Source organism: Salvia miltiorrhiza, chromosome 7, assembly GCF_028751815.1.
Source record: "Salvia miltiorrhiza cultivar Shanhuang (shh) chromosome 7, IMPLAD_Smil_shh, whole genome shotgun sequence".
Lineage (NCBI taxonomy): Eukaryota > Viridiplantae > Streptophyta > Magnoliopsida > Lamiales > Lamiaceae > Salvia > Salvia miltiorrhiza.
In genome coordinates this window covers 42,985,040-42,999,109 of record NC_080393.1, presented here as the reverse complement: position 1 = coordinate 42,999,109, position 14,070 = coordinate 42,985,040, and the positions used below count along the sequence as shown (strand labels likewise).

General features: G+C 42.8%; 2 protein-coding genes across 2 annotated transcripts; one reads left to right on the top strand and one right to left on the bottom strand.

The window, feature by feature from the left end:
• Positions 1-3,209: 3,209 nt before the first annotated feature.
• On the bottom strand, positions 3,210-3,548 carry LOC130994248 (uncharacterized). The gene has a single exon (XM_057919286.1). The coding sequence runs from the start codon at positions 3,546-3,548 to the stop codon at positions 3,210-3,212; it is 339 nt and encodes a 112-aa protein (XP_057775269.1).
• Positions 3,549-11,255: 7,707 nt separating this feature from the next.
• Positions 11,256-11,813, top strand: LOC130994247 (uncharacterized). The gene has a single exon (XM_057919285.1). The coding sequence runs from the start codon at positions 11,256-11,258 to the stop codon at positions 11,811-11,813; it is 558 nt and encodes a 185-aa protein (XP_057775268.1).
• Positions 11,814-14,070: the final 2,257 nt, after the last annotated feature.

Sequence of the window (14,070 nt, the reverse complement as noted above, 5' to 3'; positions counted from 1 at the left end):
GGAACCCACGGAGACTTTGAAAGAGTTTGCTGCTCGTTTTACTAAAGCATCTTTGGAAGTGCCCAAAGCTGAATCTCAAATTAAGGGCTATGCTTTCGTACGAGGGCTAAGACCTGGGGCTTTCTTCGACAATCTGTAGGTAAAATAACCAAGAGACTTTGATGATATCTTAGCTCGGCTCCCTGGGTATATACAACTGGGGGAAGCCAGGGCTGCTAGAAAGACAGAATACAGTGGCAACAAGCCCTAGAAGGTGGAGAATAAGGTTGAGACACCGGACACCCGTGATCACTATTTTTACAGCGACAAAAACTGCAACTAAACAGTGTAATTGTAGTACGCAAATAGCAAGCAAAGTATCGTATCCACAGAGACTGTAAAACGAAATTACTTTATCTATTTTCTAAACAGACTCTAACAGTAAACAGGCAAAACAAGGATGAAGGTGATTTACGAACTAAAATTAATAAAATAAAAGCTAAAGAGCATATAACGATAACTAACTCAAACGTAAGGAAACTCCGACCCTAGGGATGTACTTTCACTAATCAACTACATGCTATTAACTTATTGATTCAATTACCAATTTTAATCCAACCCTGATGAAAGATCACTATATTATTCACAAGCTTCTCTAACGAACACCTATGAACGTAGATTAACTAACCCCTTTTCGCATTCAAGACTCCAAGGAATCAATTAACTCCAAATAGCACATAAAGAATAGCTTCCTATAGCTTCACTTATCGCATTCAAGACTCAAGGCTAACACTATATCATGCATTCCAGAATCGGCTGAACAATTATCGCATTCAAGGCTCAAACTGAACAGCTAGACATGTAAATCATTGATCAGATAATTCACAATAGAATAAGCACCAGGAATCATGAATCATAAGTTGGAAGGCAAATTGATATCAACAAATCAAAAACACATAATTAATTAGCTATGTACAAACCCTAGGTTCAGAATAAAAGAACTAGCCAGACATAATAAAATCAAACATAAACATAATTAAAAAGAACGCAATTGTAAAAACGAATTGTATAAAAACCGAATGAAAACTGAAGTAGCGGCTTGAATCGTCGATCTTGATCCAAGCCTTGAAAACTAAAAAGCTAAGAATATTCTAAAGCTAAAAAAACTGAAAATATAAATGTTCAGATGTTCGGGGATGATGAATAGGTCAAAAGAGGACCTATTTATAAGCTTCAGATTTCCTTCGGATCACCATGGAAGTTACCATGCAAAGTAGAATTCTAAAGGTAATTGAATCGTGTAAAATAAGACAACTTTCCAGCTGGATGCGCGCTCCGGAAAATACTCCCACTCTTGCCGAATTCGCAGCTTCTCGCCAGAGGAACGGATGTTACCCGGGAAACGGGTCGCGCTAGAGAAATGACGATTTCTCTGTTATCGCCAGAGGAATGGGTTGCCAGCGGAATGGCGATTTCTCTGGTATCGCCAGAGGAACGGTGATTTCTCTGGCTTCTCGATTCCGCTGTAATGAACTTTTGCTTGGCTGCTCTGACTATTGACTCCTCTGGTGATGACTTCGCTACACTGGCTTCTTGATTTCGCTGACTCCAGAGAAATGGTGATTTCTCTGGCGTTTGATTCCTCTGCACTTATGATTCCAGCAGCGAAGTGATTTCTCTGGCACTTCCGCGCTCGCTTCGATTCCTCTGACACTTCCTCGCTCGCTTCGGTTCCTCTGGCGCTTCCTCGCTCGCTTCGATTCCTCTGGCGCCAGAAGAATGGTGATTTCTCTGCTCTGGAGATGTCGGTTTCTCTGCTCTGGAGACCAGAACACCTAGAAAATGCGAAATTCATCCAAAATTCTCCAAAACTGCATTCTTCCATCTCGAAAGCCTAAATCTCCTGCAAAGCATAAAATACACCATAAAACGCATCAATTTCCAGAGGATTATCTTAAAACACGCACCTTCAAACCCTTAAAAATAGAGTAAATTAAGCATAAATCAACTCCCCCATACTTAGCCTTTTGCTTGTCCTCAAGCAAAATCTATATGAATCCTAGGAAGAGATTGATTTCAACAATGTTCATTCCCATTCAAACATTCACAAAGTCAATTCAAAACTTTACCATCAACACACATCTCTCGATCATGCAAGTAACTCAAAGTTTATGAAGCAACAAAAGAGTAATGCAAGTAATTCGATCAGACCCAATTCTCCGCTAGAAGTGAATTCCCTAATGTGATCGCCTTTATAATCAATATCACCAATTTTTACACTTTGTGTGCTTTGAGATTTCGATAGTTGAGCCATAATTCATGAAATAAAACCATTTGGATGTAATCCAAAGCCTTTTCACGTGGTTTCCCATGCTCATAGTTAGACTAGAGGAGCAGAGACTCAGCATTTCAGAACAGGCCAGATGTTTCAGAGCTGGCAATTTTTTTAGAGTTGGCAATTCGTCCAACAATTTCACAGATTAGATACGATCGTAGGCAATCACAATGACAACACTCCTTCTAGCATCTACCGGACAAATCACGTTTTACTAACTTACAAAAGTGTTGCAACAAAACTCATAATTCTTTGCACAAACAAGAAACATATATCAAAAATAAAACAAGAATAACCTCCATTCATTCACAAACCCAAAATGTACATTGAAAACCATCTTCTCTTCCACAAATTCATAAAAATTAGCCAGATTCGAGACAAAAAACTAAGCATAGAAAAATCAATTTCGCCCAATTTTGAAAAATATAAGCAACAACACACCCCCCACACTTAAAACATGCCATGTCCTCAGGGCATAAAAGAAATACGAAGAGTGTAGAAAACGTCCCTGATTATCGGCAATGAAAAGCTGAACCATCGTGAGAGGCGGTGAAAATGTGGGTTTGCGGCCTTGGGCAGAGTAAAGAGTGGCCGCGCTGGATAGATGCAGCGAAGAAAATGGCTGCGCTGGATAGGTGCAGCGAGGAAAATGGCTGTGCTGGACATGTGCAGCATGGAAAATGGCTGCGCTGGACATGTGCAGCGTGGAAAATGGCTGCGCTGGAACATGAAGACCACCAGAAATCTGGCATAGAAACACCTGCCCCAAACTAAACAAAGAAACAAAAAGAAACAAAACTACACTAAAAGAAAGAAAAACAAAACAAAGAAAAACAGTTGGGTTACCTCCCAACAAGTGCTTAATTTAACGTCTAGAGCTCGACGATACCTTCAATCACGGATCGACGAAGTTGACCACTTCCACGTCGCGGTCCAACTTTGCTTTGAAGTATGGTTTGAGGCGATGGCCATTAACAGTGAAAGTAGACCCATTCGACGCAAGCAACTCATAGGTCCCATTCCAATTGCTCTTGTGAACCACGTAAGGACCTCTCCATCTAGACTGCAGCTTGCCAGGAAATAGTCGGAGCTTAGAATCATACAAGAGTACCTCATGTCCCGGCTTGAATTCCTTTGTGCGGATGTTCAAATCATGGAACTTCTTCGCCCTTTCCTTGTAGATACGAGAACTCTTGTAAGCTTCATTCCTCCACTCATCCAACTCCGTCAGCATATCTCGCCTTGTATGACCGACCTCCTTGAACTCCAAATTGATTCTCCTCATCGCCCAATATGCCTTGTGCTCAATCTCAACAGGTAAATGACAGGATTTGCCAAAAACAAGTTGATAGGGAGACATACCAATCGGAGTTTTGTAGGCAGTGCGATACGCCCAAAGAGCATCATCTAAGTGCTTTGCCCAATCTTTCTTATTGGCGACGCGCTTCTCCAAGATCTGCTTGATCTCTCGATTTGCCAACTCTGCCTGCCCATTAGCTTGAGGATGATATGGAGTCGTCACCTTGTGCTTTACTCCATACTTCGCCAACACACTTGCTAGTAACTTGTTGTTGAAGTGCGACCCCCCATCACTAAGCAACGCTCTCGGTGCTCCGAACCGAGTCAAAATATTCTTTTGCAAGAATTTAATGACTACCTTTGAATCATTAGTGGTAGTTGGGATCGCCTCCACCCATCGAGACACATACTCCACAGCAAGCAATATGTAGGAAAAACCACATGAAGGAGGGAAAGGACCCATGAAGTCAATTCCCCAAACATCAAATAGCTCTACCTCGACAATGATGTTTTGCGGCATCTCATCCCGCTTGGTAATGTTGCCCATGCGCTGGCATCGATCACAAGACTTCACGAAAGCATGGCAATCTGCAAAAATTGAGGGCCAATAGAATCCACTATGATTTACTTTCATGGCAGTGCGGTTGGCAGCAAAGTGACCTCCACTAGGCGAGCTATGGCACTCCTCTATGATCTTCAGCCATTCATGCTCTCTAACACATCGTCGAATGAAGCCATCGGCGCACCTCCGGTATAGGTAAGGATCCTCCCAATAATAAAACTTGACATCATGGAGGAACTTCTTCTTTTGATAGTGGTTCAACCCCTTGGGAAGAGCTCCAATAACCAAGTAATTGCTATACTTTGCATACCAAGGATCCTTAAATAGCACTGCCCAAATCTGCTCATCGGGAAAAGACTCATTGATGGCCATCTTCGGATCATCTCATTCGATCGGATTCTCCAATCTAGACAAGTGGTCAGCTACCACATTCTCACATCCCTTTCGATCTCGGATCTCCATATCAAACTCTTGCAGCAATAAGATCCAACGAATCAAGCGGGGCTTGGAGTCCTTCTTTGTGAACAAGTAGCGGATGGCGGCATGATCAGTGTAGACAATTGAATGAGTTCCAATCAAATAAGAACGGAACTTATCAAAAGCATACACCACAGCTAGCAGCTCCTTCTCTGTGGTTGTGTAATTCCTTTGAGCAGAATCCAAAGTTTTACTAGTGTAGTAAATTACCTTGAATAACTTATCTCTCTTTTGCCCCAACACAGCTCCCACGGCCCAATCGCTAGCATCGCACATCAATTCAAACGGAGCACTCCAATCTGGCGTGATCAACACTGGTGTAGAGATCAGCACGGCTTTCAACTTCTCAAAGGAGGCGAGGCACTCATCGGTGAAGACAAACTTCACATCCTTCTCTAGCAAAGCACATAGTGGTTTGGACAGCTTGGAGAAATCTTTAATGAAGCGCCTATAAAATCCTGCATGCCCAAGGAAGCTCCGCACTGATTTTACAGAAGTAGGCGGCGACAACTTTTCAATGGCCAAGATCTTAGCACGGTCCACCTCCAATCCTTGGGTAGAGACCCTATGCCCCAAAACAATGCCCTCACGAACCATGAAGTGGCACTTTTCCCAATTGAGCACGAGTGCCGTCTCCTCACAACGCTGCAACACTTGAGCAAGATTGTCCAGATAATTATCAAAGGAGGATCCAAAGACAGAGAAATCGTCCATAAATACCTCCATGATATTTTCAATCAACCCATGGAAAATCGCCATCATGCAGCGCTGGAAAGTGGCAGGAGCATTGCAAAGACCAAAAGAAATTCTCCTAAAAGCAAAGATGCCATAGGGACAAGTAAATGCGGTCTTATGATGATCCTCCGGGGCTATCATGATTTGATTGTAGCCCGAGTACCCATCCAGAAAGCAGTAATACTCGTATCCTGCCAATCGGTCAAGCATCTGATCAATAAATGGCAAAGGAAAGTGATCCTTACGTGTGGCTGCATTCAAAGCTCGGTAATCAATGCACACGCGCCATCCTGTGACCAGCCTCGTAGCTATGAGCTCATCTCTCTCATCTTTAACCACCGTCATGCCTCCCTTCTTAGAGACAACTTGCGTCGGGCTTACCCACTCACTATCAGAAATAGCATAAATAATGCCGGCATCCAACCATTTCAGCACCTCCTTTCTCACCACTTCTTGCATAGCCGAATTCAAACGTCTCTGCGGCTGCACCTTAGGCTTGTATTCCTGCTCCAATAGAATACGATGCATACAAATAGAAGGACTAATTCCTTTGATATCAGAAATAGACCATCCTATAGCCGACTTGTATTTCCTTAAAACTCGCATCAACTTCTCCAACTCCAACGGAGATAGATAAGCAGATACAATAACCGGAAAAGTTTCTATCTCACCCAAGAATTGATATCTCAAGTGCTCGGGAAGCGGCTTCAGCTCAATTTTGGGTGCGGCCGCTGGCCTGGCTGATTCCGCTGGTCTGCTTGATTCCTCTGGCCCGGATGATTCCGCTGGCCCGGATGATTCCGCTGGCCTGGATGATTCCGCTGGCCTGGATGATTCCGCTGGCCCGGATGATTACGCTGGCCCGAATTCTTTTTCTTTTTCATTTTGCACCGACTTCCTTCCCCCATCAACAGGTTTGTGAATATTCATGTAAGGCACATGATCGATGGGATGTCTCTCTATGGCCTCCAGCTCTGCAATATAATCTAAGATCTCATCACACGCCTCGTCTAGATTGGGATATGGATATAAGGACCGTGTGATGCACTCCTCCAAGGGATCCTTCACGGCTGCAGGGAAATCCACTACAGACTCAATCATGTTGCACTCATCCATCTGCGGCTCGGCTGGTTTTCTCATAGCGTCATAGATAGATAGAGTCAATTTTTCATCATTGACTCTAAATGTGAGATCTCCATCCTGTACATCAATCAACGCACGTCCGGTAGCTAGGAATGGACACCCCAAAATCAATGGAGTATTCTTGTCCTCCGGCATGTCCAAGACCACAAAGTCCGCAGGAAAAATAAACTGCTCCACCTGCACAAGAACATCCTCCACAACTCCCTTGGGATATGTGATGGAACGATCTGCCATCTGCAATGCAACTGAGGTAGGCTTGATATCTCCGATCTCCAATCGGTTGAAAATAGAGAGAGGCATCAAATTGATGCTTGCCCCTAAGTCACAAAGAATGCGGGAGATATTCTGCCCTCCAATCACACAAGCGATAGTGAAGCTGCCAGGATCCTTTTGCTTCAATGGTAGCTTCCTTTGTAGCACTGCACTACATTCATCTGAGAGATTAATCGTCCATATTTCCCCAACTTCCTCTTGTTGGAGACTGCATCCTTGAGGAACTTGGCATAGCCTGGCATAACTCTCAAAGCATCAAGTAAATGAATGTTGATGTGAAGCTTTGAAAACATCTCCATAAACTTGGCTAACTTCTGATCCATCTTCGGCTTTGCCAGGCTATTCGGGAAGGGTGCTACAGGCTTGTACTCTGGCCTGGGAAACGTAGGAGTTAGAACCGGCTCCTTAACAGCAGAAGAGCACGAATCCTTCTTAGGGAGAGGCGTCTGTTTCGCTGCAAGCTCTTCCAAGTCATTATCGTCATCCTCCACTACTTTGCCTTTTCCCTTGTCATTCCGCTGCTCTGGACGATCTCGCTGTTCTGCAGAGGAATGGTGATTCCTCTGCTCTGTATGATTCCTCTGATCTGTAGAGAAATGGTGATTCCTCTGATCTGCAGAGGAATGGTGATTCCTCTGCTCTGCATGATTTTGATATTGAGTTCCGCTCCTTAGATGAATTGCATTACACTGATTTTTAGGATTGATCTCAGTGTTGCTAGGAAAGTGGCCCGGCTTGTGCTGTGCAGCTGCTTGGTTGGCAATCTGACCAACTTGAGTCTCCAAAATCTGTACTTGCTTCGACAGTGATGAAAAATTATTCCCAATGTTACCCACTTGAGACTCCAAGTTAGTCATCCTTGAATTAACAGTTGTCTTCATGCTAGACATCTCTGTTAACATCTGCTGCATCATATCCTCCACTGATGCTTTCTTCGGCTCATTTATAACTCCTCCGCTAGATACAGAGAATCCAGGTGGAGGCTGCAAAGCATTGCTCGGATTTCCGTAAGAAAGGTTAGGATGAGGACGTGCTCCTGGTTGGAACTGCTGCTGACCCTGCTGAAATTGTGGACCTCTGCCATACATTCCTGGCTGTCCTCGCTGGAAATTCCCAAAATTTCTGTCATTCACAAAATTGACATCTTCCATGTCTGACGGGTCTATTACAGCTTGCTCATGACGTCCACCATTCAATTCACCAATTTTTGTAGTCAGCTCTGCCAATTGAGTAGCCATCGCTGCCTGTTGAGTAACCATTGCTGCCATAGGATCAGAACTGGAAGCAGCTGCAACCTTCTTCAATTGTACTCGCTCAGATGGCCATTGGTAGCTCGTAGAAGCCATACTGTCAATAATGTTCCATGCGTCAGAACTACTTTTCTGGAGTAAGGAGCCACCTGCAGCTGTATCCATGTGCATCCTTGTACGCTCCCCCCGCAGGCATTATAGAACATTATCACGAGTGTGCCCTCATCAAATCCATGGCCTGGGCATTTTCTGAGCTTCTCCTGATACCGCTCCCAAGTCTCCGCTAGCTTTTCTCCGTCGTACTGTTGAAACTGCACGATGTCCATCTTCAATTTCAGCGTAAGGCCAGGCGGATGAAACTTGCGTAGGAACGCATGAGCCAAATCCTCCCACACGATATTATCTCCCAGCTATAGCGTATGATACCACGACTTCGCCTTATTCTGCAGTGAAAAGGGAAAAAGACGAAGACGGATAATGTCATCAGGGACACCATTCATCTTCACCGTGCTACACAGCTCCAGGAAATGCGCCAGGTGCGCATTAGGGTCTTCGATCGCTTGTCCACTATATTGGCTCTGTTGGACCATCGTGATCAAACCCGTTTTCAGCTCAAAGTTATTAACGTTCACTCGTGGAGGTTCCTGATACACATACTGCAGAATGAATGCTTCATTGATGGCTGGTTGTTTCTGAGCCTCTCTCGTCTCCTGTGCATCAAGCAGCTTCTTCAACTGTTCTTGCAGAGCTCGAATTTGGATTTTCTCTGGAGTAGCCATCGTATTATCCTCAACTTGATTCTGCTGCTTCTTAAGATTGCGCAAAGTCTTGTCGATTTCAGGGTCAAACTCAAAAAGAGGATTTCCTTGAGATCTAGTGTTCATACGCAACCTACAAAAACACACCTTTTAACAATTAGAACAGAAAAATAAAAACAAATAAAACCTGTAGTACTATAAAATCCTATCGAAAATATTAAAGCAACTTCTTAACAGTCCCCGGCAACGGCGCCAAAAAATTGATCACTATTTTTATAGCGACAAAAACTGTAACTAAACAGTGTAATTGTAGTACGCAAATAGCAAGCAAAGTATCGTATCCACAGAAACTGTAAAACGAAATTACTCTATCTATTTTCTAAACAGACTCAAACAGTAAACAGGCAAAACAAGGATGAAGGTGATTTACGAACTAAAATTAATAAAATAAAACCTAAAGAGCATATAACGATAACTAACTCAAACGTAAGGAAACTCCGACCCTAGGGATGTACTTTCACTAATCAACTACATGCTATTAACTTATTGATTCAATTACCAATTTTAATCCAACCCTGATGAAAGATCACTATATTATTCACAAGCTTCTCTAACGAACATCTATGAACGTAGATTAACTAACCCCTTTTCGCATTCAAGACTCCAATGAATCAATTAACTCCAAATAGCACATAAAGAATAGCTTCCTATAGCTTCACCTATCGCATTCAAGACTCAAGGCTAACACTATATCATGCATTCCTGAATCGGCTGAACAATTATCGCATTCAAGACTCAAACTGAACAGCTAGACATGTAAATCATTGATCAGATAATTCACAATAGAATAAGCATCAGGAATCATGAATCATAAGTTGGAAGGCAAATTGATATCAACAAATCAAAAACACATACTTAATTAGCTATGTACAAACCCTAGGTTCAGAATAAAAGAACTAGCCAGACATAATAAAATCAAACATAAACATAATTAAAAAGAACGCAATTGTAAAAACGAATTGTATAAAAACCGAATGAAAACTGAAGTAGCGGCTTGAATCTTCGATCTTGATCCAAGCCTTGAAAACTAAAAAGCTAAAAATATTCTAAAGCTAAAAAATTGAAAATATAAATGTTCAGATGTTCGGGGATGATGAATAGGTCAAAAGAGGACCTATTTATAAGCTTCAGATTTCCTTCGGATCACCATGGAAGTTACCATGCAAAGTAGAATTCTAAAGGTAATTGAATCGTGTAAAATAAGGTAACTTTCCAGCTGGATGCGCACTCCGGAAAATACTCCCACTCTTGCCGAATTCGCAGCTTCTCGCCAGAGGAACGGATGTTACCCGAGAAACGGGTCGCGCTAGAGAAATGACGATTTCTCTGCTATCACCAGAGGAATGGGTTGCCAGCGGAATGGCGATTTCTCTGGTATCGCCAGAGGAACGATAATTTCTCTGGCTTCTCGATTCCGCTGTAATGAACTTTTGCTTGGCTGCTCTGACTATTGACTCCTCTGGTGATGACTTCTCTACACTGACTTCTTGATTTCTCTGACTCCAGAGAAATGGTGATTTCTCTGGCGTTTGATTCCTCTGCACTTATGATTCCAGCAGCGAAGTGATTTCTCTGGCACTTCCGCGCTCGCTTCGATTCCTCTGACACTTCCTCGCTCGCTTCGGTTCCTCTTACGCTTCCTCGCTCACTTCGATTCCTCTGGCGCCAGAAGAATGGTGATTTCTCTGCTCTGGAGATGTCGGTTTCTCTGCTCTGGAGACCAGAACACCTAGAAAACGCCAAATTCATCCAAAATTCTCCAAAACTGCATTCTTCCATCTCGAAAGCCTAAATCTCCTACAAAGCATAAAATACACCATAAAACGCACCAATTTCCAGAGGATTATCTTAAAACACGCACCTTCAAACCCTTAAAATAGAGTAAATTAAGCATAAATCAACCTGTCATCAAGGGAGAGCACTGTACAGGGGATTGCCCCCCCCCCCCGAGTGCTGTCAGGAGAAGCGTAGCCGGTATACCAGCCTGTTCGTAATGAGCAAACCTATAGAGGGGTGAATAATGTCAACCGACTCACAGATTAAACCCCTTTGAATAAACCTCAATAGGAGATTTTCCACTTAATAAAAAATGAACCATGGTTCAGGGCTCCACGAGATTTTGCGGCGGGGGCTTCCAAACTTGGACCAAATAGATTGCTGTGTCAGTACCACAATCATTATGGGCACCCTATAGAATATTGTGGGCATTTGCTAATCAATTGGAAATATTGGTCAGACAGGGCAAGCTTGATGAATTCATAAAATAAACACCACCCCCACACTTACAGGATAACAATTATAATCCTAGAGCTGGAAGGGAACAAGAGAATCAAGGGGATGATCGTAGGGCTGCTCCGAACCGCGAAGAAAAAAGACAGGTGCATATGATCATTGGGGAAGAAAATGGGCCTATATCTAATAGGGCGCAAAAGCAAACTATCCAGTCGTGCAGGGCTGGCAGTTTGCCTGGTCAGGTTATGAGTATTCGCAGCGCTGCACGAGAACCACACATTTCATTTGGGCTAGAGGATCATGCCGAGTTGGTACACCCGCAGGATGATGCCTTGGTTTTCTCCACAGACATAGCAAATTGCACGGTGCACTGTATATTGGTCGATTCGGGAAGCACTGTAAATATAATCTACAAGGATTGTTTGACAGCGATGGCTTTGGACGCCACCTTGAAGCCAACGGGTAATCCACTTTTTGGTTTCACGGGGGAATCTATTTTGTCGCTGGGCTCTTTAGAGTTGCCCATGACATGGAGAAAAGAAGGGGCTTCACAGACTCGCATTCTCAAATTCTTGGTAGTGGATTTTCCGAAACCAAGTTACAACATCATCATCGGGTGGCCAGCGTTGAACGCCTTCCAAGCCGTGATCTCCATGTACCACCTAAAGATGAAGTTCCCGCTTGAAAATGACAGAGTCGGGGAAGTATAAAGGAATCAGATCATATCAAAAGAATATTTCGTCAAAAGTTTGACGACACAGGTCGGGAGTAAGAGAGCACAAAGTTTCCAGGGAGGGCCAGCGGAGAAGATTGCTAGAATGGAGGACACTTCTGGGAACACAACGGAACGAGCTGAGATAGAAGAAATTGGGAGATCTCCAGATAAACAACCACTGACCTCAACGGACGACAGGTGTATGTTGGTAGAATTATTCCCAGGAAAGACAGATTTTACCACTCGCGTGGGCACCGAGATACCTCCAGCCTTGGAGAAATAGATGATAGAATGCTTGCGACGCAACGCCGATCTGTTTGCTTTTACTATAGCTGATTGAAAAGGGATCGATCGGACACTAGCGGAGCGTCGCCTAAATGTTGATTCAACAAATAAGTCGGTTATTCAAAAGACACGGCATTTTGGGCCAGAGAAAGATGCAGTAATCAGGGAACATGTCAAGGCCTTGCTACAAGCGGGCCATATTGTGGAGGTACAATACCCGGTGTGGTTGTCCAACGTTGTAATGGTTGAGAAGAAGGAGAAAGAATGGAGAATGTGTGTGGACTACAGGGTGATAAACATGCATTTTTACCTCTTGGTGTGTCATATTTGATGTTTAGTTATGAGGATTTTGTGTGTTTGATGGTTTATTTGAGCTTATATTGGTTTATGGTCAAGAACTTGTCACTTGCTTGTTGTATGAACGAATTTTCAGAAATAATGAAGTAGAATTTGGAAGAATTGGCTGAAATACAAGTTTTAGTTCGTCTCGAAATGAGTTCGTGCGCACAAACGGATCATAATTCGGAGTTCGAATGAAGGATAACGAGCCAAAAACAAATTACTGCGCAAAGCTGTCAGAACCTCGTCGAGAATTCGGCGCCTCATGCGGGCTGGGCGCGCGGCCGTGCCTCGGGCCTCATGACAGCACAGATTTTGCGCGATTTTTCTATTATTTCAGCTATTTTTCGATCCTACACGGTTTTGACCTATATTTTGAGACCTATGGCATATAAATACTCCCTAGAAACATAGTGAAATGACCTTTTATCACTTTTATCATATTTTTCTTTTCCTAAGAGCTGAGAGAGACGGAGAACGGAGCCAGAGCAAGAACTGAAGATTCTCGATTTCACTACAGTTTTATTGTTGAACGTTTTTCTATTTTATTGAGATATTAATTTTTAGTCATATGTCTATGTCTGGCTAAAATCCTTTTTTCCCAGGGTTTAGGGAGTAGACATGATTTGAATTTCTGACTGTTTGATTCAATTAATTGAGATTATTATTCCTTTTTATGTTCTTGTTATAATTGTTTGCTTTATTGCTTGATCACCAATTTAGCATAATCATAGGTTTTAATTTGAGATCGGGAGATGATAATTATTACCTGAACTAGAACACATTTATTTTAATTCTAAAGGGAATTGATAATTGTGAGGGCATTAATCCTAGGAACTTTTAGGAGTTACATGTTAGAAGTGTGATCCAGGGATGGTAGCCTTGCATGTAATCAACAGTTTGTATGCCACGGGAGTGGGTATGAACTAGCTTAGAGATTGCCTTAGGAATCATCTTATTAATTGAATTGAACATGTTAGTTAGGAGAATCTGTTGAAACCTTTGCCTTGGGAAATCTTCTCTTATTTGTTTCTCTGTTTCGCAGCTTGATTTATTTAGTTTCTTGTTATTTATTTATTTTTCTAGTTTTAAAACCAAAACTCTTAATTTCATTTGTCCAGATAAAGTAGAATAATTTAGGATAGGAATTGGTTAATTCAGTCTCTGTGGAATACGACCTTGCTTGCTACTGTACACAATTACACCCGTACACTTGCGGCGTGTTAAATAAAATAGCGAACACAGGGACTTAAATGTCGTTTGCCCAAAGGACTGTTAGCCCTTATCTCGTATCGATCAGCTAGTTGATTCCACAGCTGGGTGTGAATTGTTGTCCATGATGGACGCTTTTCAGGGCTATCATCAAATCAGCATGCATCCGGAGGACATAGCGAAGACAACATTCGAGGTGTGCTGTGGAGTTTTTGGGTTTGCAAGAATGCCCTTTGGGCTTAAGAATGCTAGAGCTACGTACCAGCGCATGATGGATACTATTTTTCATAATCAAATTGGGCGCATCATGTCGGTATATGTTGATGATATGATGGTGCAGAGCAGGGCTGCCACTTCTCATCCTTCAGACTTGGAGGAGGTGTTCAAGGTCATCAGGCAGAACAGACTAATGCTGA

What these genes read in the sequence shown, in the direction of transcription:
- LOC130994248 (XM_057919286.1), bottom strand. Translation starts at nt 3,548, where the DNA reads ATGCTGACGGAGTTGGATGAGTGGAGGAATGAAGCTTACAAGAGTTCT.
- LOC130994247 (XM_057919285.1), top strand. Translation starts at nt 11,256, where the DNA reads ATGATCATTGGGGAAGAAAATGGGCCTATATCTAATAGGGCGCAAAAG.